This window comes from Marasmius oreades, chromosome 1 (assembly GCF_018924745.1).
Source record: "Marasmius oreades isolate 03SP1 chromosome 1, whole genome shotgun sequence".
Taxonomy (NCBI): domain Eukaryota; kingdom Fungi; phylum Basidiomycota; class Agaricomycetes; order Agaricales; family Marasmiaceae; genus Marasmius; species Marasmius oreades.
Window position 1 is genome coordinate 3,816,414 of NC_057323.1, and position 26,200 is coordinate 3,842,613.

The following is a 26,200-nucleotide window of genomic DNA, read 5'->3' on the forward strand; positions in this document are numbered from 1 at the left end:
TGCGTAAACAGAAAAAGTTCTGAACCTCGCAAGTGTAACCTGACCTCATGTATCCTCGTTTATCGTCTTCCGGTGCTGCTTCCCTCCTTGCTTTCTATACCTGCTCAGCTCCCAAATCAACTCTATCTTCACGCTCTTTCTCAATATACCGACATACCGGAAGTCATTCACTGGGCAAACGGTCGCCAGCGTCTTGCCCAAAACGCATACCGAACAAGGTTCGTTTCATGGTCAATCCCATAGCATTCAACTCGAATCATAAGCTCTACACAGCGACATATACATGCTACACCAGCGCGAGAAGCACCAAAGGACCCATACAACACCTTGGGTGTGAAAAAAGATGCTTCAGCCGCGGAAATCAAAAAGACCTACTTTGGAGTGAGCCTGCGTTCTGGTTAGACCCTATACCGACATCTCTCATCTCTCCTCCAGCTCGCACGCAAATACCATCCTGATACCAACCCCGACAAAAACGCCCGAGAGAAGTTCCAGGAAATCCAAGAAGCATATGATGTTTGTCGAATATTTCCATTTCCCTTCGACTCTCTTACGACTATCATGTTATTTGGCAGATTCTGAAAGACGACCAGAAGCGTGCAGCATATGATCAATACGGCTCTGCGTCCCAACAGCCTGGCTTTGATCCAAACATGTTCTCTGGAGGTTTCCCAGGTGCAAATGGTGCATTCAATTTCCGGGACTTGTTCAATGGAGGTCGTCAGGCGGGACGAGGACCGAATGATTTTATTTTCAATGACTTGTTTTCTGCTTTTGGTGGTGGAGCTGGTCGCGCTCGATCTGGTCCTTCTCGTGGAAGTGATATAGAGGCGAGCGTTTCGGTCAATTTCCTGGAGGCATGCAAGGGCACCCAACGGACGGTGAACGTGACCGTCGTTTCCGATTGTTCGAGTTGTTCTGGCTCTGGACTCAAACCAGGCGCGAAAAGGACGACGTGTACAGGTTGCGGAGGATCTGGCACTCGGACGTTTGTTATAGATAGCGGATTCCAGATGGCGAGTACATGCACGTCGTGTGAAGGCACTGGAAGTACAGTTCCTCGTAGTGGACAATGTTCAACTTGCGGTGGAGTTGGCAAGGTTAAAATACGGAAAACAACCGCGGTGGATATACCTGCAGGTTTGTACTCATGTCAACTTGTACGCACATTCTGGTCTGACGGAGTAAAATTTTAGGCGTGGAAGACGGAATGACGATACGCGTGCCCAACTCTGGCGATGCCCCCATATCAGGAAAGGGTCCAGCAGGGGACCTTCTGGTACGAGTGAATGTTGGAACGTCGAAGCAGTTCCAAAGGCAGGGTAACAACCTTTACCACGAAGCACGGATCCCAATGCATGCAGCTCTTCTCGGTGGAAAAGTTCGTGTACCTACCCTCGATGGCGATGTCGATGTTAGGGTTCCGAATGGCACGCAACAAGGAGAAGAGATGGTAATGAAAGGTCGCGGAGTTCAAAGTGTTTACACTCCTGGAAAGCGGGGTGATTTGTTCGTTACCTTCAAGGTCATGCTACCAAGGTGCGCGATACGTAACCTCTAGACTTGGACCAAGATTGAATGATTCCGTTTAGAACCCTCACCAAACGACAACGGCAGCTTCTACAGGAGTACGCTGACGATGTTGAAGGCCGAACATCATCAACCACGTCCTCCGCGAACGGAACAGGCTCTGAAGAATCTAGAAGGTCACAAGGACCACAAGAAACATTGAATGAACATGATAATGGTACGACTTTCTTTACCCATCCACCACCCTCTTCCGGTGGTTGGATGTCTCGTACATGGCACAAGTTTAGAGAACTCACTGGGTTTTAATTTTGCTGGCATGTTCTTCCCTCATTCGCAACGGTTGACCTTGATTCACCGAGCAGTCACTAAAGAAGAGGAATCGACCGCCAAGAAGGCAGATTCTGCTGACGAGACGAGCGAGAAGAAACGAGCTACGGCGTGATTGATATTCTAGAGTTACCTATAGACGTATATTTCATGTTTAATACGCAATCTAATTTCTGCCCGTAGGCAGTAAATCGATCCACACTCAGCAAACACGGAGAGACGTCGTTTCAGGGCCCATGATCCTCAACTTCATCGAAGTCGGCTTTGCCACCGGGACAGGTTCACTGTCAGAGTTCCTCATTCACGTTTGCACGAAGGTTTGTTCGGTGACTTTGTATCTCCATTCAGGTATCCATCTTGGTCTTCTTATATTGACGTACTTACTGACACTAGCTACTTGTTATGAAGGACTTGTTGTAGATCAATGGAGTTGACCGGCAACTCCGGCAAGCGCAAACACAACTATTAGAATATTCCGGTTATTTCTCTCCTACTTTCTTACTCAGCTACTTACTCATCTTCCTCAGAACACAGTACATACAAGAACATTCTAGATACATGGACTACTAGTATATAAACCAGATGTAAAGCCTACACAATATATAGAGTTCTTTCCATATTTCCACAATAGGACTGTTACGCCTTGCACCCATATCGCTCGTTCAGCGCTCAGCCACTGTTCCTTCCGTAACGTCAGTCTACTAATTCCTCAGAGACCAATACTCACCAGGGAGTTACTTAGAGGTATGGCGATGGAATGGACATTTGAGTCAGAGTATGGTAAGTGAGTAGGCAGATTACTTGTAAATCATGTGGCACTGCTAGCTTGCACTGTAGTTTCCACAATGACGCTGGTGGCACAGTTTAAGCTAGTTCAGGATTTACTACCTCCTCCGCAGCAGGCATATAAAGGACCAGATGCGCTGCTCATTTCATCGGCACACGACCATTGTAAGCTCATCTATTTCAGAACCGCGTGCAAGATTGCATCAATTCAATTTTCGTCGCACGACTTGCATCCCTTTATCTCCTCCCACCATGTCCATGTCTCCCATAATCTCCCCGACTGTTTCCACATCCTCTCTTTCCAGATCTCTGGAGAGCCCCTCTATAATACGTCAGCTGTCAACCAGTTCTGTCAAGAGTCTAGCTGCAACATTCGCTGCCAGCACAAGCTCGTTGTCTTTGCCACCCACAGGAGAGGATGTTGAAGTTGTGAAAGAAGAAGGGCTACGCCATGCCGTCGTTAGGCTTGAAGCTAGGTAAGGTCCACTCCTTTTGATCACATTACTTACGCCCCTCATGGCGATCACAGACAAAGAAACTTGACCTCTGGTCTGGTTCTATCACTCTTGTCTTTCCACTGAAATTAATATCCTGTTTTGTTCCCTTCTATCATAGACATTACAAGAAAGTCTCTTTCCTTCAGAGCCTGATGGAATGCATACGCACCTTGAGAATTTCCTCGTGGACAAGCCTCGATATCCTACCCCAGGATATTCGTGTCGACAAAGTTGCAGGATCCTTAACAAACGCCGTATTCTTCGTATCATGTCCTACCGCAAAAACCCTTCTACTTCGCATCTACGGCCCATCGTCCGGTGAAATGATCTCTCGTCCTCACGAATTACACACACTCCATATCCTTTCCTCCCAATATCGTCTGGGGCCCAGAGTGTTTGGAACATTCGAGAACGGTCGTATTGAGGAATATTTCGAGTCTAAAACCCTCACTCCCAGCGAATTGCGGGACCCCCAGATTAGTCGGTGGATTGGTGCACGCATGGCAGAGCTTCATTCTGTAGACATTGAAGTCATAGAGGGAACCTCACCTGAGACGAGAGGTGAAGGCAGAGGCTGGGAAATTGCCGCAAAGAAAAACGTAAAAGCCTGGTTAGCTCCAGCCAGAGAGGTACTTCAGCTTCCTGCACTCTCACAGGCCGACAGAGACGAGCTTAACCTTGACACCTTCAAACGAGATTGGGATAAATACATGGATTGGCTCTCTTCACTGGACCGCAGCACCAGAGTTTTTGCTCACAACGATACTCAATACGGCAATCTACTGAGACTCACCAATGCAAAAGAAGGGCTCCCGCAACATCGACAGGTACGTGCTTGTTCAAACATTTCACGAAAACTAGAACCCAACCCATTTACTCTAAAGATCATCGTCGTTGATTTTGAATATGCTGCCCCAAACGCCGCTGCATTTGATATTGCTAACCATTTCCATGAATGGTCAGCAAATTATCATACTGCAACACCTCACCTCCTCGAGCCAACGAAATATCCAACGCCAAGTGAGCGTCGAAACTTCTACAAGGCTTATATCCAACAGTCCTCGCCCCTTCCCGATTCCGAGTTGGAAACGGCCATCGACGAGTTGGAGAATCAAGTTCGTGTTTGGAGTCCTTCCCCACACGCGATGTGGGTTGTATGGGGCATAGTCCAAGCCAAGGACGATCTAATGAACGACGTGAAGGACCCTGAATTCAACTATATTGGATATGCGAAATGTCGAATGGCTCTATTCCGTAAAGAACTTCAGACCTTGGGGATCCTTTCATAAATTTCATGTACCGACCGCTTTTACTGTATGAAAAGAAGAAAAGATAAGAAATATCTTATTGTATCCGTGACTGAATAAAAACATGTGCGGTGACTACGACAATGATGCGATGTAGATTGAAAGAGAAATGAGATAAAGTAGGTCCGGTAAAGCGTATTAACAATCAACGGGTGAACTTGGGAAACGTTTTGGACGACAACAAAAAAGAAGATTTTTCGGAGAGCTGGGAAGTGGAAGGAAAGCATAATTTCAAAAAAGCGACGAGATGAAAGTAGATGGCTATGAAGAAAAGAATGTCCGACTGATGCGGGCGGTGTTAATCAAGACAGCATTCCAGACAACAAAGAAATAGGGATTGCCGGACATCAAGCCCAGGCCTTCTCATTGAGTCTCGATGAGCCCATGTTCAGCTCGGTTGCAGTCCAAGGGGAGTTTATTTGACCGTCGCCCACTGGGCTGGGTGCATGAGGGTAAGCGGAGTTCAGATGAGTGCTTCTCGTTGTGAAATTCCCCCAGTTTCCTGCACTTCCCGCTCGGACATGTCCATTGACACGACTACCTCCGCCGGTGCTACCATCATCCGAACCCACAGAGTAATTCTGAGCAAAATTGTAGGTCAAATCGTCCGAGCCGGAGGCGGTATGTCGCGAGTTTGCAGGTGGCGTCCCAGACTTGTTCATTCGAGCCTGGGAGAAATCTCATGGTCAATTGCATAGTCTTGGATAGTTAAACAACTAAAGGCATACCTGGTTATATCCAACGATTTCCAGACGCGCATTGTTATGCCTCCCCAGATCAGGTCCGGCAGTGACAGGTGCAGGAGACTTCGCCGTGATATGATCTGCCGCTCCTTGCATGAGTACTCCATTGTTTGCGAAAGTCGGGTAGGCAGACTTGTTCTGCTTGAGACTTGCACCATCCAACACAGAGGTATCCACTCTAAGGCTGCCGGTTGGTGGTCGACCAGAGGCGCTGATTCGAGCAAGGATGGAGACGCCCGCCTCATTGGGATCACTGTTTGTGCTCATGGAACGGGCTCGACCGTCACTGTGGCCTTGTTGTGCAGGGGTAGTTTGGGTGTTGTCTCCGACATTTGACGCAACGGCACCAGCGGCGTTGGCACCGGAATTGGGAAGTTCGGTATGGATGAAGCAACATCTCTTGCCATAAGGACAAGATCCAGATACCCAGAATGTCTAAAACGATCGGTGAGTAAATAGTGTGTAAAATAGAAGTGGGAACAGACCCTGCAGATTTCGGTCTTGTACTGCAAAGGAAGATCGATAGTGAGTGTTGTGTCTCGATGATGGATATATGTACATACCTTGGGGTGTCTGGCTACTCGACGTAGCTCCTGTTCACCATGAGCAAACTGACATTTATTTCCGTATCTGCAGCTGCCTTTTTCTTCCCAACTTCTGCACAATTCTGTCTTGTATAGACCCAGCTTGCGATTGTTTGCGCTAGGACCACCGCCACCATTAGTGGAACTGCTGGGACTCGAAAGGCCTGTATCTAATGGTGCGCCATAGGGTCCAGTATACTGCGGCTGCAGCCTATTTGCCATAGCTTGGGCAATCGCGGGATCCCTATAAGCATCCTGAGCTGAACCATAGAACTGGGCAGGGTACATTGCCATATGAGCCGGAGGTGACACGGGCATATTCGTCGGGAACATGCCAGGCGTATATGGAGCAGCTTGCAAATTGTTCGCCAAAAGACCCAAAGCCCCTGCATCACGAATTTGCGACGGGTCCGAAGCAGAATGATGATGAACACCGCGGAATAAAGTATGTTGCTGCTGGCCGCGCGGGATAGCGGAGTGGGAGTTATCGAGTCCCGCACCCGGAAGCATCATGTCGTACAGTTGCTGGGTATTACCAAGCGATAGCGATTGCTGGTGAGGTGGGAGGAAACTGCCAGCATGTAAGTTTTGTTGAGGAAAGCTGCGAGGAGGTTGACGATAGGGTACATTGGGACGGCTAGTCATATACGGGGGGCTTAAGGGCAAGGGTGGAATGAGGCCACCTTGGATATGGCTGTTGAAGATACGATTATAGTCTCCTTCATCACGGCTGTGGGGATTATTGAGTTGTGGTGGACCGGACCGCATTTCATACGCCTGACCTTGAGGGCGGTTATTGACAGGGAGATTGGGAGTCAGGGACGGATAAGATAACTGTTGCTCGCCGGCGTTCTCTCGGTACTGTCCATTGGGCCATTGCTGCTGCTGCTGCTGTTGCAACTGGTTGTCTGGTTCTTCACCTGCCTGCTGCAGACGGCGAAGATCGGCAGACGAAAGACCTCCGCTGAACGAGTGGGGCCTCTCCTTTGTTTCGTTGACATTTGGAGTTTTTAGAGGAGCTGGGGCACGAGTGACGAGTGTGTTACTATTGGAAGACACATGAGAGTCCTGGGAGGACAAGGTCGTGTCAGTCGAAGAAACTCTAGAGTGGGTTTCGACTATGTGATGGTCGCTGACATGAGGAGAAGAATCTGTGCTCGGGAGGGAATTTGTTTCCAACGGGCTTGAGTCTTGAAGCTGTGCAAGAGCGGCTGAAGGCAACTCTGACTTGGGAGGGGTCCGAATTGGGGCATCATCTGCACCATCCTCACCGATGTTCAAGCGAACAATTTCATCTGCAAGCTCCCAACCGGCGTTTGAAGCCTCTACGTCCACAACTTGATTGTTGGTTTTGAGCACCCAACGCTTCGGATTGCTGTCTGGACGCGACGTCATGGTGTCGATGGTGGTGGTAACTTTTGGTAGGGAAGAGTATGGAGAAGGACGGATTGATTGAGTGTAAGTGTTTGGAGAATCACTAGAACGCCAATTCTGGAGTCGACGATGGGAAGTGAATGTCAATACCTGTCACTAAACGAAATGACACAAAACCCACCTCTAAAGATGATTCGGGGCCAGTCGCCTGTGGTCTATTGAACTGGAATGGTGGAAGTAGATCTGAGACGTAATTCTTCGTGGTTGTCGTGAAAGCTTCGTGCATTTAATGGCTGTAGAAATGGTCAGAATTGTGGAGCTACATGCATCTGAGCGACTCAAAGACGCACCAGGCAATTACAAGCACTTGGGCGCGCTTCTCCAGACAAATAGTCTCTTTAACGAAGTAGATGTTTGGACGGGTTGCAGTAGACTGGATCCAGGACAGATAGATACGCCCACGAGGAAAAAAGAGGTGGAAAAGGAGGATTGGGGGCAATATGGATAGAATAATGAGAAGATCGTCAGTTCGATGCAATAGGGAAATAATCGGGAAATAATCAAAGTGAAAATAATGAACAGAAGGAGGAGGAGGGGGAGACGAGAGAGATGGGGCTTACCTTTGCGGCGAGCTGCCTCAAGGCTGGATGATGTAAACAACGTGTTCTGAATCTGAATCGGCGTCGGAGAGAGGAATAAGAATAATATTAGAGGATAAGTCAAGAGAGATGGAAAAGAAGAAGAAAAGACTTGTGTGTAGAGAGTTGAAAGACGAGAGCCGTCCAACTGAGCGTGGGCGAACCGTTGACCTTAACTTTTTAACCTCCCTCCAATGCTGTCCTCTATCCTTTTGGGGAATATACCATCACTCCCTCCGGAAAATATATATTTACTTATTTTCCTTTTTGTTCCGAAAGTCCTCCTCCTCCTCCACACCCAGCTCTAACAACTATCGCTCGAGTCTATTTCACCGTCTACGCTGCCTTCAAGGACTCGCTCCCCTCTGACCTTTGCTCTGCCCCGCAACACGTGTATGTACGTAAACCCATGCGCAGCCTTCCCGTCAACCTCCACTGATTGATCGCTCACTTTTTTCGACAAAGTCTGAGTATGATTGAAGACAGTCCAGGTTGTAAATCTTCTGATAATAATGATTTTCAAGGGCCCTCCTTATCGTCAGTGATGTGTGGTACCGATTTATCTCTACTCGTGTATCGATGAGACGCGACAAGAATTCAGAATTCCAGAAGCAGCCTCGCGAAGTTACCGGTGACCGGAAGCCTGATACAGGTGTCGAAAGGTAGGTATCCTTCATCGATTCCGTCTTTACCTTCAATCCTCTAATCCTCCTTCGGCACAGTTCTTCCAATTCTTCCCAACTGAGTCAATGCCAATGCCCGCTTGATATTCTTATGAATGCCGGCATGGTGATCCTTCCTCGTTTTCGTGATCTAATTTACCTTTCACAGGCGGCAAACCACCGCGTCGGTTGGGGAGTCAAAACAGCCTAGACGCTTGATTCAAAACTACGATTTGGTACATTGTACGGCCCACCTTCACCACTACCGATGACTGAAGGGTATGCGGCCCCCCTGTGTTGCACTCAAGGGGGAAACAGACATGAGTCAAACTCAGTCTAGTGGTCACCGTTCGAGCGGAAATTGAAGTTTAACTTTGTAACAAGTGGCAGAATGTTGGCGGGCCTGTGAAAGGTTACACGGATGCAAACGTCCCCGGTGACCCTAAAATCCAGCTGTCATGTACACAATAAGTCGACTCTACTTCCACGTTACCAGGAAATGTGAGGACCTTGAGTTCTCGATCGAAACATCCCTCCTTACACCGCGGGGACGGGGTCGCGAAGCACATGTGGAACGCATGCTGGGCATCGAAACACCAGTTCCACCACCGTCAGGGTTACCCTTCACGTTCACAATCGATCTTACTTAGCGCCAACCAACTCGTGTTTTCAACATGTTCCGTTCGGACAAATCACTGAATTGAACATTGACCGAGAACAATCAGAACATGTACGAGCACGTTTCCTACTTGAATCGATTAAACTATACATCCTTGTGACGTTAAAATCTCAGGCATCTATATGGGACGAACGATAGGGGCGCTAGTCAGCTTTTGGGTTTCGGGCGGTAAGAAGGCAGCGACTTGCAGTATGAAGTCCCGACCAGCATCGTAGACAAATTCTGTAGTTGATCTTCATCGAAGGCTTGCTGGTCCTTGTGCCAAGTGTCCTATATTCAATGATCGAATCATCATGAAAGATGGTTCAATGCCTGCAAAATTCCGCACCTGATGAGTCTTCTTAAATTCCGACGCACACTTTCGAATCGTCGTTGATATGGGTGGAGGATCGGTGGCATGGGCAGCCAAAACTAATATTCAAATTGTCAGTGTCAGTGTCACGCTGAATACTCCAAATTCCAAACAGGTAACGAAGCAACTCACCCTCGGTCAGAGGCGGCATCCACTTCTCCACCGAATACGGGAAGCTCTCGATCAGCGCACAAACGCCCAATATCGCAGAGTGTATTTTCCTCAGCGCTAGTGTGTAGTTTGGGTCCTTACGAGGTGGAATGGTGGTTTTGTGGATTATAGAGATAAACCTGTTCTTGAGCGGAACGATGCTTTGACGCTGTGAACATCTCACGACCCCACTCAACATCTTTGAAGCCATCTCCCTCACTTCCACATTCTCATCAGCCAAACATTCCAGTAACACTTCCATAACCCTCGATACCCCTTCAGGTGGTATATAGAGGAGGTTGCGATAAAAGAAAACGATCATTGCAGGGAGTGTGTGATGTCGGATACGCCAGGATTCTGACGACTTGATAGCCCCCGCAAACGTATCCAAGATCGTGGGAATGTAGTCGGACAACGGCGTGATGGCAGACAACACATATTGTACCGCAGTACTATAATTCTGTAGGTCGGGATTGTCATTTAGTTCAGACATACGTATTATTTCTGGCCTGCGGAAACGCAATTTCGAAGTCTGAAAAGAGCACCAACACAGAAGTTTGGATACGTACATCAACGCGACGGCATATGGAAAGACCAATGATGCCTGTGCACCATGCGCAGATACCCATATCCATTGTAGCAAAGTCAATCCGACTTTGTCGTACTCTGACAAGCTAACTCTGGGGGGCGGTAACCGTTCAGCTCTCCACTTCGCCAACTGAGTTGCAAAGTGTGTCATTCGGTCCTTGTAAGGAGCATCCCTGAGCCCCACACACATTCGTTAACATTCATTCTAATCGAAAGTCTAAACGATACTGACCGAATACGTAACGGATCTCCTCTATCGTGGCACGCTTTTAAGAAATCTTCAACAGAGGCATGTGCTGGACGCCACTGGTTTCTCATCATCGTGTATAGCAGAGTAGCCAGATGTGTTCGCATCTCAGCGTAACTAGTGTTTGCATTTTCGAAGAGGAGATTGACATAACGATCGGATAGAGGGTTGAATAACATGCCAAGATTCTCCACCAAAGTCGTGAAAATGGTGAGGGTTTTATTCACTGTATGATGCCAGTGTTCGCCGTTAAATCAGAACAGATGTACAATACACTTACTTGCAAACGCCGAGTCGGCATTGAAGTCGATGGATAAGCCAAGAATCCAGTCCACCAAGGGCCGATTTCTGCGAGGGTCTCTCTCTTCCAACACATACTGCAGAGTCATGTTATGTCGACCGTGAGGGAGGTTGAAGCTCATGAAGATACATACGCTGAATACACTCTCCCAGAATAGCAAAGTCTCGGGCTTGATGTTGGTGTAAATTGTGGGTAATCGATCACTTGTCCACCGCCATAGTATCTGCGACTCCGACGGTGGCCAATGTTTGGAACCTAGAGAAGGGCAGAGTTCAAGGGACAGTCAGAAGGTGGACCGAAAATTACTTGGACAATGTGATCCTTCCGAAAACTTACCTCGGAGGAGACCGGTCAAAAATTCACCCCCAGCCCGTTGCTTGTACTTGTCAGAGTCAGATATCAAAGGTTCAATAACTTTGAATAATCGCTCAAGGACTTTTCCACCTGACGTCTTGGCTGTAACAAAACCATAACCACAATGAATCAGTGCGTCAAGAAGTGATTGCAGATTCGTGTAATCAAACCTAAGCCCTTGATAAACAAAACGTGATCAGACCGCAACTCCATGCTTGCATTAGCTTTGCTCGATTCCTGACTCCATAATGCGGCCAATTTATCAAAGAAGTCAGCGCCGCCGGTTATCTCATTTATTTTTCGTAGAGTCGAAGACGAGTCAAGTTCCCATTGTATCAGGCTGTCTTCCGTTGGAACCTTATATCCCTTGAGAGTCGCCTTCCATGCCAGAAAGCCGGTTTGAATTTTATCGATGAAGAAACTATAGCGGTAGCGTTGAAACTAATTGACGTGTCTCGAAGTAGATATCAAGGCTCACTGCGCATCACCGCTTTGCTTGAGGAAGCTGCTACTTTCGAGGTAGGGCCGAGCTTTCGATACATCAATTGACTCTACCAGGGGGTTGTTCCATTCTTCTCGCCACAACTCCTCCGCTCCGTTAGAATATGATCGGTACTTGATGAATGCCATGAGTTTCGTCATTGCGCTATCATACTCACCATCAGCACTATAGTGCCTTGCAAGCTGGAAAAATAAACCCACCGTGTGCAGTTGGCTCGGATAGATATCTGTGGGCTCAGGATATTCCGCATGAAAAATTCGTGAAATTCTGGCGGCAAGGCTACGTCTCGCCGCAATAGGCCATACAAGAACCGAACCGACATGTGAATATATCTCCACTACAAAACTTTATTAGCAATCGACCGCGTTGCAAAGAATGACATACGTGTGTTTCTGTCCGCTGTGCGACATCCAATACAGAGGACACTGTTTCTTGGTAGATGTTACGCCTTCTCGCTATTCGGGCCGGTATTTTAGATTCAGCCTCCTTGAGTAATTGGAGGTCGACAGCAGAAGTGGAGAATTCCTGCATGAGTTCATCCAGTGCCTGATCGACCGTAGGTATGCGAAGGGAATACGCATCGGTATGCGAGACATCCTCACCCAGGTGAGCGTTGCATTCGTGGGCCGTACTCGCTACCAGTTTCTGAATCGATGGCTGTACGACCTGTTAGACAACGAGAAGGTTTGACACTGGTTAGATGAACGAACTTTTTCCTCGTGTTGACAGTCTAATAAAGAAACGAGAAATTGCCGATGGAACTCCAAGTCTAAAATGCCATCAATGCTGAGAACCTCTAAGAAGGTACTGTGGTAGTCTGAAGACTTACCAGTGAGAGCATATGAAGCTGTGCCAATCGTGAGTTGCACTAGAAAATAAGATTGTGAAGACCCACCAATTCCTTTATTAGACAGCACGTAGAGTGCACCTTTCATACGATCGGGATCATTGCCTTTCGACAGTGCTTGGAGAAGGATTGGAAGAGCAAAGCGGGTGGACCGAACAAAGCACTGATTGACAAAAAAAATCAGTAGTGGCTCCATCTAGAATAAGGTTGTGAACTGGAACTGACTGCAAACGCACTCTGTAATACGGGCTGCGCATGTCTATAAGAATAACGCCGAGTCAGGAGCACAAATGTCCATAAAATGGCGCCCACTTACCGCCGGACCTTCGTGTATGGAGAGAGGGAAAGCTCCACGAGTTGAGTAATGAGGGCGTCATCAAGTGCGTTTCTACGACGGTAAAGGGAATGCATGTATACTCTGCTGCTATGGTAAAACTGTGCTCGCTTCAGGAACACTAGCCGCGAGTTTTCGATCTGCCGAGGCCACATTCGGTTCATGCTATCAACGGTTTGAGCTATTAGGTCAACACGAGAATAAATTCACTCACTCTCGAGCGGCTACGTAACTTTTCTGTAATGCATCTAAGCGTCCCTTTGTAAGGCCATAGTCGAGAAGATAGACATCAATGGCTTTAGATATAGCCATTACAGCATCGATATGATCCTCCCCCTCCTCTTTCGGTCGCAGTCTCTCGGCGCACTTCCTGATCACTTCTCCGAAGCGGACCCTGTGGTTCAAGGCTTTCTGATATCGAGGATCACTTGCGTCGCATAGAGTGAACCCAGCCTCAACGTTGAGGTGAGGGACAATGAGTTGAAAAGACTCCACATCTTCATATACTCGATGATTGACAACATCCTTCGGACCTTCCTTAATGAACGTGGGAAGTCCTGCCCAAATAGCGCGGCACGTTTGCAAGTATCTACAGAAATCATTGCGGCTTGCATTGTCCCAGGATGACGTGACCTGCAGCAGCTGTTCGATTTTGTCAAGCGTAGGGGAAGCGACTCGATCCAGGAATTCTAAAACAAATTGAATTTCTTCACGAGACGGTACTGTTTTGAAACGTCAGTCAAAAGGTTGCAAAAGTCGGATTGATATTCACCATGCCATTCGACCTCCACGTCTTCAGGTCTGTAGAATTTTCCCCAATATAAATTATGATCTTTTTCGAGGTCTGAAATACAATTAAAGTAAAATCTCGACCAAGTTATGGGACATACTGTTACTGGACCATTCTTCTCCGTTTACGAATCGACCATTGAGTGGGTAAACCCCGACCAATGTATATAGGACACGTGTGATGAGCTGGCCTGTGCTACTGTAACCCCTCTCGCTTCTGGTCTTGTCTATCAGTAGAAGAACCAAGTCGATTATGCGTTCTTGATTCTTTAGAAGCTGTGGACAAATTGTCAGCATCTTTTGCAGATGCGGATGACATGAAGTATACCAATGTTTCTCCGTATCCGAGGCACCCCTTCAGGATAGATAAATCTGGGTTTATAGGTCAGCCTTTAACAATGTGGAGAATAAGACGCACGACCCACTCCAATGCAAGGTAGTATCTGATGCCACCGCTGCGTGGGAGGAGGTGGTTCGAACACTAGATGCACCGTGCTTCAACTCGTCTACTATCTGCGACGTGCAGAAAGGCAAGAATTTGGATATCGTCTTTTCCGGATGAGCTCGTGCCAAACAGGCGACGAGCTGTCCAAATGCCTTCACCGCGTTGGCTTTGGCGTTCGTCGTTGCATAGTCATATACTAAATTCAATACGAGATCGAACAGCTGATCAGAGAGATGAACGCAGACAACGTCCATCATATTCTTGATCGACCTAAGGAGGCCCTCCTCAATTTTACCACCAGTAGTGTTTCGCCTTCCTCCTTCCTCGGGAAGATTTTCATATAATGCAAGAACACGGCGGAATAATGAAGTAACCCAGTCTAATGCCCGAAGGCTCAGGATGAGCCATGGCATCGGAGGTTCATCAAATTTCAATCAGCTCACCAGCAAAGACTGCCGTGCTGTCTCGTACGAGTGCTCTTTCTTCCTCTTTGCTGAGTGCAGGCATGCCATTTTCTATGCCGGTCGGTAGTTGTGTCTGATCTTCATCAATGTCCATCGGAGCGATAGAATCATCAGTGAGTGGCATTCCTGACTGGTGGATGGAGAGATCGCCGACACGGATATTTTGTATCACACCAACGATGAACGTCGATGTACATACTTTGAGAATATCAGCGTCGAATATGTACATTTGGGTAGTGAAGTGAAACTCACATGTCTTTGCTGGATCATTCTACGGTAGCATAATGAGCCCTCGATGGGTGGAACGTAAACCTCTGATGGCCACTTACGACGTCGATTCCAGGTATACAAAGTTCGAGCAGCGGTACGATATGTTTTTGACCTCCCAACCAAATGGATTCGGTGGCCAACGGACGGGCAATACCATTAAGCATGCCCAGCACAGCAGTTGTCCGATGCTTCGGTAGAAAAAAAATTAGCGCACAATCGGTTTCAAAGCGCGAAACATTATTACTGTTTCGTTTACGACTTCTAGTCCACCATAAGCTCTCTCTAAGAGCTCAGGCATAATCAAGCCGGGTTCCAGTAAGGCCATCGCTCGCAAAGATGACTGAGCATATCCCATACTGACAGGATCTTTGGAGAACATAGCAAGCAAGGCTGGAGTTCGCACGATAGAAACAACCGCTTTTCTAATCGCAGACGTTAGTCGTTGAGCCTTCAGTAAATTGTCAGAATGAAATCCGTTCCCGAGCAAGGCGATGCGTACCACAGGAGTCTTGGATTTTGTTTGTCCTTCCTCCTTGACTCGGTGCATAAGTTCCGATGTGACGCGTTGTAAGAAGTTAGTAAGCTGGATGGAAAGTCAATAGATGTCGAAGCATCTTCGCTGGTACACTCACTGCAGGGGTCCATATTCCATGATTGGATGGGTGAAAAAATGTTTCGGTACTTGTTATTAGACGTTCCAGAGAGTCTACCGCCTTGGAGCCTGCAACATAGCCATTCTGGGCGAGTGACGTACTTGCGTTGGGGGTTGATGCTGCACTTTCTCTGACGGGGCCATCGACCGCCATCGAGTATACTAAGATTTTGGCTATTGCGTCTATGAGAATCGGTAGCCGTTAGCTCAGGGGCAGACGGGAAGCAAATTTAACACTGCACCTTGCCGGTTTATTGCCTTCTTTATCCTGGTCGATTTGTTGAAAATGTAGTCTGCATGGCCTGCGGTAGTAGAGGACCCCTTGTGGCTATCAGAGACGCTCAATCCTCAGAAGACGGAGGGCGACTCACTCGAGAAATCCCAACGGGAACGTCTGAGATTGACAATGATCAAAGGGAACTGTAAATGGGACGACTAAACTCACTCATTGAACCTAATGCCTTGCCAATTAGTACATCCCACTCCGCCGCGGTCCAAATCCCAACACTATTCCAGAGAACACCCTCGCTTCCTGCCACATGTTCCTGTGCAAGCTCACCAGCGAGTTCGAGGAATCGATCATCCAACACAGATGAATTGAATGCTTGCCAGACTTTGAAAAGTGCCGGTATGTACGCACGACAATTCTTGGGCGGAAGAAATGAAGTGAGGACGGGTATCATTGTCAGGATTGTCTGCAAGTAGCAGTACACAATTTAGTTCCTTTCTGTTTGCGAGGCTTGTACGTTACCCACATCTTGCGTCAGTAGAGGGAGAAATGTGTCAAGCATGGGCTGAATTTCGTCGACCGGGTAATATCGTTTGCATTGTTCCGCCACGTAAAGCAAGATGTTAACGAGGTTCCGCCTAAGTCAAGTATTGAGCCGTGAGACCCTGAGTGACGATTATCAACCTACGATGTGTCTTCGATCCGTTTCTTTGGCCATAGCTCCTTCTTAAGCGCTCGCCAAAGTGGCTTCCACGATAATTCCAGGTCGCTGGACTCCAACTTGGGTTTAGATCCTGGTTTATTCGAGAGAAGTCGGGAGACCATATCAGCCCACGAGCGAGACACTCGAGGATCCAGTCCAGGTAGTGTACATAGTTCATAGTACAGACGGACAAGCTTGGCACGAGTGGTTTTCTTCAACGGGTATCGCATCGAGAGCCAGCTAATATCATCATCGAGACGATTTAAGGTCGATCGGCCAACGAGTATAGATAGCTCTCAATACGCACCATTGTAGCATCCCATCCCACGTCGTCATTGTGAACCAGTTCTGGGTTCTGGCACAGATGAATATTTTCCCAACAATCTCGTCCAACTTGGCTTGCATGGCTTCGTTGCTTTCACAAGCATAAGGAACAGAGTCGAGATAGCTTTGCAAGGCCAAACTCTCCTTGTCGTTAGAGGCAGGATAGGACATTTCGTCTGGAAGACTATCAGGATAGGAAGACATCTCTTCTTCCATGTCGTTATCCGGTAAAGAATCTGAGATGAAGGCCAAAATTGCAGTGTCAATGAAAGAGTCCATGAGCGTTGCTTGGTAGTGAACATACGAAAGTGATCGTCTTTTTATAGTCAGAATAGAAACGCTTACGACGCCTTCTCAGGGGAAGAAGTGACGCGTCGAACCCACTTGGATACGAGATGACCTGTGCACAGAGACGCGTCACCCATTCACCGCAGTTCAATTGATCACTACAATGTCCTTCAAGTCTGTGACTCGTTCACTCCTACGAACAAGCCAGCAAAAGCCTTTCACTATCCATGTTTCACGTCAAGCAGTCCGTATTTCTCCTCGTCAAAAAGCAATTTCCAAATTCAAGCCTCTCACTGTCGGCTTCGGTCTTTTACTGGGTGCTTCATTCATCTGGGGGCCTACCATTCGCCTTGACACGGTCGTGCAGAATGCATTTACGAGGGGAGATAATGCTGGTACCCTAGATGAACAGGAAAACATCGGTGAGCCTCATCGGCAACGCGAGTCGAACCTGATTTTCAGTCCCCTTGTCTAGTTGACCCAGCGACTGGCATCGAATTTCCGAAAACCTTGCGTGTCACAGCTAAAGTCAACATTCCTTTGCTGACTTGCGTTGGGGTCGGTGTTCGGACGGTTTCGTTTCTAGGTATCCAAGTCTATTCCATTGGTTTCTATGCCGATCTGAACAATCCAAACCTGAAGGCACGTCATAAGTCCGTAAACTGTGAACCACCCTGACTAGCTACTTCTCTCAGCTAGAACCGAATATGACCGCAGAACAGAAGATAGACCATATCGTTCGGACTACTACATGTGTTCTCAGGATTGGTAAGACCCTCAAGCCATTCTCTTGAATCTGAGTCTACAAACACCTTCCAGTTCCCACGAGGTCTACGTCCTACTCCCATCTTCGAGATGCGTTCATGCGCGCCATGCAGTCGAAACTCAGTTCTGGTGGAAAGTCGGGCACTATCTCGGACGACGATGCAGCAGAAATTGCCTCGCCGTTGCGAAAGCTAAAGACTTTGTTTCCCAATACCGCTTTGAGCAAACATACCCCGTTCGATATATTCCTGTCGGAGCCCGCTCCGGGGAAACATCGTGCACTCGTATTCCGTGATTTGGGATCCATCGAACATGATTGGGTGGCCACTGAGTTCGTGTTACATTACTTCGAGGGTGATGGCCCTAGCCCCCCTGTAAGCTCTGACTTTCACGAAAATTGCCACACGCTAAACAAGACTTCTGTACAGATGAAAAAAGCCGTGGTAGACCGAATCCAGTCGTTATATGAAAGATAAGTTGGAAATTACATATGACATAACACGATCATTTCAATTACTTATATCTTTCCAACGTGACCCAATCTTCTCTACTTACTCCGAGATTACACCCTTCTTTACCACCTTCACTATCTGATACAACCCCGATATGAAAGAATATCAGTACTTGAGCCGTAGGTGTTCCCTCTCCACATCCTTTGAACACTTTGCTTGATATTCGTAGAGGAGCAAGTCGACCAGTTCCTCGAGCAAGGCTACATTGTTGTCAAGAATGCATTCAGTCGCGACGCGGCTGCTCAATGGACCGAAACCATCTGGATTAGGCTTGGTCTTGATCCCAACGACAAAACGACCTGGGACAGGGAACGCATCCATATGCCATCCCACAAGCGAGAAGAAGTTGTGAAGTTTGCCCCTAAGGTAGAAAGTCATCTCCTCGTGTGGCCTTGAGTCTAACAGTCCCGTCCGCAGGCTTGGGCTGCGATCACGGACTTGTTGGGCGGAGAAGACCGAATCGACGAAAAGAGTAGCAGTTGGGGTGATAGTTTCATTGTGAATGTTGGGACTCCAGACCTGGAAGGTGCTGCGTCCGTCCATCCGAGCGACCTCGACAACTGGCATGTGGATGGAGATTTTTTCGTGAGTACATATCACCGCACTGGTACGGGCTTCGCGACTCACACTAAGTTACCCCGTTACACAACTGTTGCAGGTTCATTATCTTGACTCTCCTGAACAAGCCTTACTAGTTATCCCAATCTTCTCGGATATACAACCAAGGGGAGGAGGGACCTATATAGCTCCAGGTGGAATTGATCTGGTTGCGAACTACCTTGCCGCCCATCCGGAAGGTGTTCTGCCAACCGGGTGCTCATTCACTCCTTCGACAAGCAAATACTCTGATCCTCGAGAGGACCCTGGTCATTTTGCGCTTTCATCCGTCGCCAAACAGTGCAACAGTTTTGTCGAGATTACCGGAAATGTTGGCGATGTTGCCTTGCTTCATCCTCTAATGCTTCACTCGGCCTCCAAAAACCACCTCAGAATACCAAGAATTATCACCAATCCTCCTGTCGGTTTGAAGGAACCATTCAAATTTATAAGGGAACGTAATGAGGATTATAGCCTCGTGGAGAGAAGAACGCTAAAAGCACTTGGTAAGGACTTCTTCGACTTCAAGGTCACTACGGAAAGGCGGAAGTTAATGCCGCGACGGGCTGTTGACCAGAACAAAGTCTTGGAGGAAGAAAAGAGAAGACTAGCTGCGGCGGGAAGAACGTGATAAAAAGAAAGGAAACCGTTCATTGTACGTTTGTACCATATTGTTCAGACCAAGTACAATGGACAATCACTTACCGTGCAGAAGCAAAGATCATCCACGTGACCGTACACCTTCAGTCTGCCCGCGTATATAGAAATTGCCCAGTATTTCAAGGTAGATGTGCACGCGCTCTCAATCACGTTCCGCCTAATCATATCTTATCAGATTGATCTTCGATTCCAATCTTCGGCGGTTATGGCTCTCCAGGAAGCATACCTCGTCTCCCTCTTTGAAGACACCAACCTTGCCGCCATCCATGCTAAGCGCGTTACTATTCAGCCGAAGGATCTTGCTCTGGCTCGTCGCCTTCGTGGAGAGCGTAACTAAATTATTCGAGTCAATCAAGTCGCCGCGGCGATCGAATCGGTTATTTTGGATGTGATCAGACGGACGTGTAGCATTACAGTAGTTTTGTTGTGTTTTGGACCTCTTCATTTGTGCCGTGTATAACATGTTACTTCACGGAGAAACCGAAACTTCTACGCGTGCTGATACTGCAGTCTTGGTATTGAGTATGGGTGTGACGTGTTTTTTTAAATTCAAAAGATTTATTTACGGCTGTGTGACGAATTAAAGTCACAAGCTTCACCTGCATCCATTTGCTCTGTTCTTTCTTTCTGACTTTCACATGTCCCTCGTAATCCAACATACCAGATCTCGGTGCTACAGGCCGCTGTTGGTCCTGCCGACACTTTCTAGTCCGAAATCAAAAAACAGGCACCGCCCTTTCGTCCTCGTAACAAGGTTCTACGCTACTCGCCGAACCACGGTCGATCCTACCACACTTTCTCAGTCACTCGACACTAAACAACGAGCGTTCCGATCGAAAGAATCCGTTGGGCCCTTTCAACTCGCCTCCTCATCCTTCAATTCTACGGAACGAGTACCAAAATGGTCGGAGCTAAGCACTGCAGGGAAGGGTGTGTGATTGTCAACCTTTTCTCTTTTGTAGTCCCTAACATTTTCAAAGTCAAACGTACTACGGCGCGAACTTCTAATCTTGCTGTGATTGCGTTTGGGGCCGGTCTTTCAGCAGTTTTAATTTACTGTCTGACTTCCGAATTATTTTCGAAGAACTCTCCGACCGTGTTGTACAGTGCTGCTTGCGAACGCGTCAAAGCTTCTCCCGAGGTCGGACTTACTGTTCATCATTAAGTTGACTCTGATTCGACGATTCCAGGTAGCCAAATATCTCCCCGGATCACTGGTTTTCCATGTCACTCCCGCCTCACTTGAACGACCCCGGCATCGAAATCACCAAGTATCATCTCAGATAGTTCTTGACCAGCATAACCGAGAGCATATGTTTATGAACTTCTATGTGCAAGCCCGTTCGCCTGGGAGCATCGTTTCCGACTCTTATTATGACTCCTTTGAAAATTGGATAAGAGACAGCGTAGCTAGCTTCTCCGAAATGTCTTACGAGGACATGGTACAATGGACGAAAGATCATTCTTCGGCTACATGGGAAAGGTTTCAACGCTCATTCAAGTACCTTACCGGTGCACCACTTTCACCAGCTTCAGCATCGACGACACCGTCGTCTCAAACTGACTCTGAATGGCAACAACCACCAAGTACATTATCTCAATTGACCGGTCTCTTTTCATCTCTGAGACGGACACCTACCAGTACCACCGATAACCGACAGAGTGGGCAGATATTCACCGAAGGAGAAGTACATGCCGACTTCGTCAGGGTAAGTGCGGAGTACCTTTCTTGAATGCAAATATTTAGCTTACCTTAGAACAATGATGGATACTTTGTGTGTCGGTATATCATGGTGAACATACCAAGTGAGTACGGCTTCTCGCATTGTGTAATACTTGATGACGATGGATGTCTGACGAACTTGTAGATTCGCGTTCTCCGATACGCATATTCGTTGAGCGTGGGGTGGGTGTCAGAGATAACGAGCCGATAATGCGTTGGCATACTGCATAATATTCACGATCGTTCATTTAGGCTAGCATTTGAGTCAACGAGTACAAGTCCTTGTCAATTATATGGTGTAAGGTTGAGTGCGTGTATTTATAAAACCATGAAATGTGTCGGGTGGTTACTCGCCGAACAATTTCTGTACACGTTTGAGTATAGAATCCTTCGATGGGTCTAGAATTGGGTCTGTAAGCTCCATACTCAAGGAGAAAGAAGGCTAGCCATGCACCGTAAGGATGATCCTTTGAGGGTATTTCTAGTAGCGCCGGGAAAGCTTGTTGATACTTGTCCACTGTTGGTCGAATCTTTTCAGCAATCTAAAGGGATATAGACTCAATGAATGATAAATAGGCGTAGAAGTGAAGAATAAACGAACGTGTTGATTGATTAACAGGATAGCGATATCTTTCCGTTCAGTGTACTCTTGGAAGGCGGCTTCGATCTGCGCTACCTGTGTCTCTACACGAAAACTGAGAAAGAGATTGAAGTATCCTAAATGAGCGTACGCACTAGAGTCGACTACCAGGAAATTCTTCTTCTGTTGTTCGTTGATATGACCCACTCCTGCTAGAAGTAAGCCCGTTATGGAGTCCTGGAAGAGTAAAATCATGAGGAAAGATAGATTAAAAAGATAGTCAAGCGAGTACTTCATCTCCAATTACTGCAAGTAAATTTCTCTCCGTCGCCATCCTGCAAGTCCTCGAAAGTGTTGACAAAGCGCCCAATCGACCTTTCTGGCCATTACCTCACGATAAATAAAAAGTCCCTAACCCGCACAATTACTAGCAAAGAGGGTCCTCTCATCTTGAGGACTCGACAAGAAGCTATGGATATCTTCAATCGAACCCCTGCGGTCTCAGACGAGACGCTGAAATACGTTCTCTATCCACAGCATGCTGACAAGACGTCTGCAACCACACTTGTCGCATGCATTCATTCCTTCGTGGACTCCCTGCTTCCCGCAGCGTTCTTGTGGCATCGTGATTCTTTTGCATTCAAGGTCGCGCTCGACTCAAACACCCAAGGATGGTTTCTCGAAGGACGAATGAGGGTCGGAGACTGTGTTGACGATGAATGGTGTGTCGTATGGCTGTTGAAAGAAATCAGTTCAAAATGGGATCTTGCTATCCGGTATATTTTTTTTGTGGTTCCCTGATTATTTACTCATATCAGAGGCCTAGTGTTAATGACACCGATGGGGAGTTTTTGCTCATTGAAGCTGCCGACTCGCTTCCATCATGGGTGACACCTAGCAATTCCGAAAACAGGGTGCGCCCTCTGTTTGCCTGGTGAGGACAACATCCTTTTATTCACATTCATCGACAAACAGGTCTGGATCTACAACTCCCAGTTCCATCTTATAGATCTCAAGCATGTTTCCCCACCATCTAAATTCCCTCGGGTCCATCGTTCCGCACATGATAGTGACGATGAAGGTGGTGCCATAGAGGACTTTCTGGCTGTTGACGATGCTTTAAAGCTTCTTCGTGATCCGCTTACGAACACGACTGCCCCACCTGAAGTTGCGAGCCTGGTATGGCAGCGGGTCGCCCAGTATGTTACCTTCGCGTACCTCTGGAACAATTCTCAATCAAATCTTCCAGTTACCCCTCTGCTGCACGAAGTCATGTTCATTTTGCGAAGGCATACATTCCCGAAGACGTAGCGAGAGCTTTGCATGCCGATGCGCCGTTGGTGCAGAAAGCGGTGGAAGCGTTCTACACCCGTGACGCTATGCAATTGCGCGTAAGTCTGCTTCTGCTTATCCAAGTCAAATTGTCACGCTCTGTATAACAGGTAGCACACCGAATGAGCCGGTTTACGCCAAGCACATCCGTGTTAACCACAGTCAGAATGACGAGAGCTGCCTATGCTCAACTTGAAGGCCAGAAATTCTTCCCGCCAAAGGCTTTTGGACAATGGCAGGAGAACGAATACACAAAAGAATGGCGATGGCGGGACATCGGAATGAAAATAGTAGGGTCCACCTCCCAGTGAAGAGCACGGCATCTTAATTAGTTCATCCAGGCTGTCGGTTTTGAAATGCTGTATCAGGAGTCAAAGGGACGGTCGCAATCGATCAACAGCAGTCCTGAAGGGCTGAAGTCGTTGGTATGTCTTCTCGCAGCGGACAAGTTTCCTTCGACTTCTCACCTTTTTTCTAGTCGCAATCTATAAGGGAAAATCTCGAAAGGAACCCACATTATCGGTCATATTTGGAGAAACTGACATCCCTCCAGTACTTCAGAGGCGAAATGAAGGGCTCGCAGCGTTGGAACGAGCTGGAAGAGAAGGCCACCTCTGTCTTCTTATATTCTCAAAAGCAGGAGTGAGTATACTCCCAGATCCTTTTCATTGTACTGAGATCGGTGCAGCGAGGTAGCAAGACCGTCCTTTGCTGCTTTAGTCTCTTCCGCAATTTCTAGGGCTCCTGAACCCTTACCGTTCACCTCGCACAACGAGGACAACGACGACTGGCTGAATATAGATACCAGTAGTGTTGATGATATGCTTGCCAGAAGATCATCCAAGAACCCTTTGTATCCGGATGCTATGCAAGTAGACGACCCACCTGAAATGACTGCCGAAGATCGCGTCACCTCTGCGCAAGCATCCAAACTACGCAACCTGGCTGCCCAAGTCGAGGAATTCATTGAAGGTGAAGGCGATTTGGAAGGTGCAAGATTCAAGGAGTAAGTCGCGGAACGCTATCTTTGCATTCGAGATTCTTTGACCTATTTCCTCGAATAGTGAACTATTCTCTGACGAAGAGATGAGCGACGCTGAGACCTCAGAGGAAGACCAAGATGGAAAATTTGGAGACGAACAGCGCCAAGCTGACATGGACACGTTAGTTCCCGGATTGGAGCCCTCAGAATACGGAAAAATGCCTGCATCATTCTATAGCAATTCTCAAAAGGTACCTGAAGCAACAATTCAAACTGACGTTGTGAGCGATAATGTGCCCCGCTCACAACCTCCCGGGTGGGCATCTCCCAGGAAGCCGATTCGGAAGCCGATTCTTCCTCGTGACAGATTTGAAGGGGTGGATTCGGATGACGAGACTGATGAGGATGATGAACCAGAGGAAGAGGACGAAGAAGACAACCCCCAGGTGATTGGCGAGGTTGAAGTCGACATGGGTGAAGAGGAGGACGAATTCTTGGAATTCTCAAGACAAGCTCTCGGTATCAGTGACGATCAATGGAACAGCATATTGCAGGATCGAAGAGATCGAGGTGGTGAGTTCAAATTTGTTGGTGTCTAATGCAGAAACCCACGGCTTCTTCCCCATTCCAGCGTATGTCCCAAAATCTACATCAAAAAAAACACAGACTACAGAGGTACCCTCTTCATTCAAAGAGGGTGGGAAGGACAAGATTGAATCCAATCCCTCAACTCAACTCAACCCGAATCTAGATTCTTTTGAAGCCCTCATGAAAGCCATGGACGCTGAATTACGCCGTTCAACTAATGGCTTCGATAAAGAGGATGAATACAAATTCGATAAAGGGAAGAGCAAGGCTTCGGTCGCCAACGATGACGACGATATAGAAGCAATGATGGCTGAGGAACTCAAATCTGCGTTGGAACGTGACAACGAGGATGAGGATAGCGAAATGGGAAATGCGGCCGTCGACTATAGCCTGATTAAAAATTTCTTGGAGAGCTTCAAAAGCCAAGCAGGTTTGTCTGGGCCAGTCAGTACTCTCGCTGGCCGCCTGCAGCCAGATTGGAAGCTCCCTAGAGATGATACATAGGGTGAATGACGTATTCTTGTAACCTAGAGATGTTAGCTAAGTAGTTGTGAAGTAGTTGTGCCGTCTCGAGTGGCGGTGTGCGAATTGACTGAACACTTACCCCATGCACATCTACGACTTGGATTCGGTCTGAACCTTTAATAATCATGATACACGGTGTCCTCATATGTGAGTCCTTATCAAGTAGATGACCTTGATTACGAGTTAAATTGGACTCTGATAGTCAACACTACCGGCGTTCCACGACTTACAAAGTTCTATACACCAGTTCACCAATCAATCCAAACACTTACCCAAAAACTGTTCTCTCTGGTTTGTTCTCGACCGGTCGGACTGTGCAACTTCTTGGACGCACCCGAGCTCGATGCTTTTCTGGGTCCGAAGAACGAGGAAGGAGACCGGTGGAGAGTTGTCTACCGCAGTTATGCTACACTATATTTCGTTTTTGTGGTGGATGGTGCTGAAAGTGAGCTCGGGGTTCTAGATCTGATCCAAGTGCGCAATGTTTTTCTTTTACTTTTATTTGAACTTACCGCTTCTGATACCTTCAATGTCCACTCTCAGGTTTTTGTGGAAACTCTGGATCGGTCGTTTGAGAACGTGTGTGAATTAGACCTAGTCTTCCACTTCGACGAGGTAGTCGCATCTTCGACAAATATCCTATTATTCACTTAGCCTCTCGCCACATGCAGGTTCACCATATCCTTTCTGAGATAGTGCAAGGTGGTCTGGTACTTGAGACCAATATTGATGAAATAGATGAATCGGGTATGTCCTTCGCCTCTTTCGAAAGTGATCTAGCATTCATTAATCATATCAAAGTACAAAATATGGCAAGGTTACGAAAAGAATCGTTCGCATCTGCGTATCCACTCTCCCTTGGCGGCGGGCTATCTCCTAGGAATGGGCCCCTCAAGACCCCGCTTGGATGGCTAACCGGAAAATTTACGGGAGTTGGCACGAGATGAACGAGAAATCCTCTCACTCGCAC

The 26,200-nt window shown here is 47.5% G+C and overlaps 10 protein-coding genes across 13 annotated transcripts; 7 read left to right on the forward strand and 3 right to left on the reverse strand.

Moving 5' to 3' along the window:
* Positions 1-26: 26 nt before the first annotated feature.
* On the forward strand, positions 27-2,058 carry E1B28_001355 (uncharacterized protein). Of its 2 annotated transcripts, XM_043147274.1 has the most exons (7): positions 27-218; positions 274-381; positions 436-516; positions 576-1,140; positions 1,197-1,539; positions 1,593-1,747; positions 1,893-2,058. In XM_043147274.1, the coding sequence occupies exons 1-7, from the start codon at positions 48-50 to the stop codon at positions 1,970-1,972; spliced, it is 1,503 nt and encodes a 500-aa protein (XP_043015979.1). In that variant the 5' UTR covers positions 27-47; the 3' UTR covers positions 1,973-2,058. The 2 variants fall into 2 exon arrangements, with proteins under 2 accessions (XP_043015979.1, XP_043015980.1); XM_043147275.1 differs by having other exon boundaries at positions 1,593-2,058.
* Positions 2,059-2,469: 411 nt separating this feature from the next.
* On the forward strand, positions 2,470-4,453 carry E1B28_001356 (uncharacterized protein). Its single transcript, XM_043147276.1, has 4 exons — positions 2,470-2,549; positions 2,600-3,119; positions 3,259-3,967; positions 4,025-4,453. Exons 2-4 carry the CDS (start codon positions 2,776-2,778, stop codon positions 4,427-4,429), a joined length of 1,458 nt encoding a protein of 485 aa, XP_043015981.1. The 5' UTR covers positions 2,470-2,549; positions 2,600-2,775; the 3' UTR covers positions 4,430-4,453.
* Positions 4,454-4,686: 233 nt separating this feature from the next.
* Positions 4,687-7,929, reverse strand: E1B28_001357 (uncharacterized protein). Its single transcript, XM_043147277.1, has 7 exons — positions 7,769-7,929; positions 7,499-7,581; positions 7,330-7,441; positions 5,754-7,265; positions 5,676-5,696; positions 5,176-5,625; positions 4,687-5,115 (listed from the first exon to the last, which is right to left on the reverse strand). The coding sequence occupies exons 3-7, from the start codon at positions 7,432-7,434 to the stop codon at positions 4,795-4,797; spliced, it is 2,409 nt and encodes an 802-aa protein (XP_043015982.1). The 5' UTR covers positions 7,435-7,441; positions 7,499-7,581; positions 7,769-7,929; the 3' UTR covers positions 4,687-4,794.
* A 612-nt stretch (positions 7,930-8,541) lies between these two features.
* On the reverse strand, positions 8,542-17,071 carry E1B28_001358 (uncharacterized protein). The gene is made up of 36 exons (XM_043147278.1): positions 16,983-17,071; positions 16,662-16,914; positions 16,340-16,594; positions 16,178-16,289; positions 15,868-16,117; positions 15,794-15,816; positions 15,665-15,743; positions 15,403-15,605; positions 15,270-15,353; positions 15,015-15,218; positions 14,830-14,958; positions 14,753-14,771; positions 14,480-14,698; positions 14,017-14,415; positions 13,920-13,963; positions 13,693-13,867; positions 13,575-13,646; positions 13,017-13,524; positions 12,785-12,967; positions 12,694-12,727; positions 12,517-12,631; positions 12,451-12,468; positions 12,332-12,390; positions 12,006-12,278; positions 11,822-11,958; positions 11,598-11,765; positions 11,290-11,540; positions 11,102-11,221; positions 10,899-11,020; positions 10,745-10,841; positions 10,450-10,690; positions 10,199-10,390; positions 9,612-10,138; positions 9,456-9,538; positions 9,316-9,397; positions 8,542-9,245 (listed from the first exon to the last, which is right to left on the reverse strand). Exons 2-36 carry the CDS (start codon positions 16,892-16,894, stop codon positions 9,238-9,240), a joined length of 5,718 nt encoding a protein of 1,905 aa, XP_043015983.1. The 5' UTR covers positions 16,895-16,914; positions 16,983-17,071; the 3' UTR covers positions 8,542-9,237.
* Position 17,072: 1 nt separating this feature from the next.
* E1B28_001359 (uncharacterized protein) lies at positions 17,073-18,435 on the forward strand. The gene is made up of 5 exons (XM_043147279.1): positions 17,073-17,388; positions 17,442-17,608; positions 17,662-17,734; positions 17,786-18,105; positions 18,160-18,435. The coding sequence occupies exons 1-5, from the start codon at positions 17,130-17,132 to the stop codon at positions 18,205-18,207; spliced, it is 867 nt and encodes a 288-aa protein (XP_043015984.1). The 5' UTR covers positions 17,073-17,129; the 3' UTR covers positions 18,208-18,435.
* Positions 18,338-19,471, forward strand: E1B28_001360 (uncharacterized protein; the record flags this gene model as incomplete). The annotated part of the gene is made up of 4 exons (XM_043147280.1): positions 18,338-18,362; positions 18,413-18,609; positions 18,661-18,828; positions 18,902-19,471. 4 exons carry the CDS (start codon positions 18,338-18,340, stop codon positions 19,469-19,471), a joined length of 960 nt encoding a protein of 319 aa, XP_043015985.1.
* A 620-nt stretch (positions 19,472-20,091) lies between these two features.
* E1B28_001361 (uncharacterized protein) lies at positions 20,092-21,511 on the forward strand. Of its 3 annotated transcripts, none has more exons than XM_043147283.1 (6): positions 20,092-20,430; positions 20,481-20,641; positions 20,691-21,209; positions 21,258-21,306; positions 21,369-21,406; positions 21,476-21,511. In XM_043147283.1, the coding sequence occupies exons 1-6, from the start codon at positions 20,139-20,141 to the stop codon at positions 21,485-21,487; spliced, it is 1,071 nt and encodes a 356-aa protein (XP_043015988.1). In that variant the 5' UTR covers positions 20,092-20,138; the 3' UTR covers positions 21,488-21,511. The 3 variants fall into 3 exon arrangements, with proteins under 3 accessions (XP_043015988.1, XP_043015987.1, XP_043015986.1); XM_043147282.1 differs by having other exon boundaries at positions 20,691-21,087; positions 21,143-21,209; positions 21,369-21,511; XM_043147281.1 differs by having other exon boundaries at positions 21,369-21,511.
* On the reverse strand, positions 21,512-22,161 carry VMA7 (H(+)-transporting V1 sector ATPase subunit F). The gene is made up of 5 exons (XM_043147284.1): positions 22,096-22,161; positions 21,959-22,040; positions 21,825-21,907; positions 21,678-21,765; positions 21,512-21,622 (listed from the first exon to the last, which is right to left on the reverse strand). Exons 1-5 carry the CDS (start codon positions 22,135-22,137, stop codon positions 21,570-21,572), a joined length of 348 nt encoding a protein of 115 aa, XP_043015989.1. The 5' UTR covers positions 22,138-22,161; the 3' UTR covers positions 21,512-21,569.
* Positions 22,162-22,274: 113 nt separating this feature from the next.
* On the forward strand, positions 22,275-25,209 carry E1B28_001363 (uncharacterized protein; the record flags this gene model as incomplete). The annotated part of the gene is made up of 10 exons (XM_043147285.1): positions 22,275-22,579; positions 22,630-22,717; positions 22,779-23,002; positions 23,053-23,194; positions 23,246-23,425; positions 23,477-23,560; positions 23,614-23,777; positions 23,824-24,141; positions 24,200-24,690; positions 24,749-25,209. 10 exons carry the CDS (start codon positions 22,275-22,277, stop codon positions 25,207-25,209), a joined length of 2,457 nt encoding a protein of 818 aa, XP_043015990.1.
* A 146-nt stretch (positions 25,210-25,355) lies between these two features.
* E1B28_001364 (uncharacterized protein) lies at positions 25,356-26,177 on the forward strand (the record flags this gene model as incomplete). Its single annotated transcript, XM_043147286.1, has 5 exons — positions 25,356-25,377; positions 25,433-25,704; positions 25,774-25,845; positions 25,902-25,977; positions 26,032-26,177. The coding sequence occupies 5 exons, from the start codon at positions 25,356-25,358 to the stop codon at positions 26,175-26,177; spliced, it is 588 nt and encodes a 195-aa protein (XP_043015991.1).
* Positions 26,178-26,200: the final 23 nt, after the last annotated feature.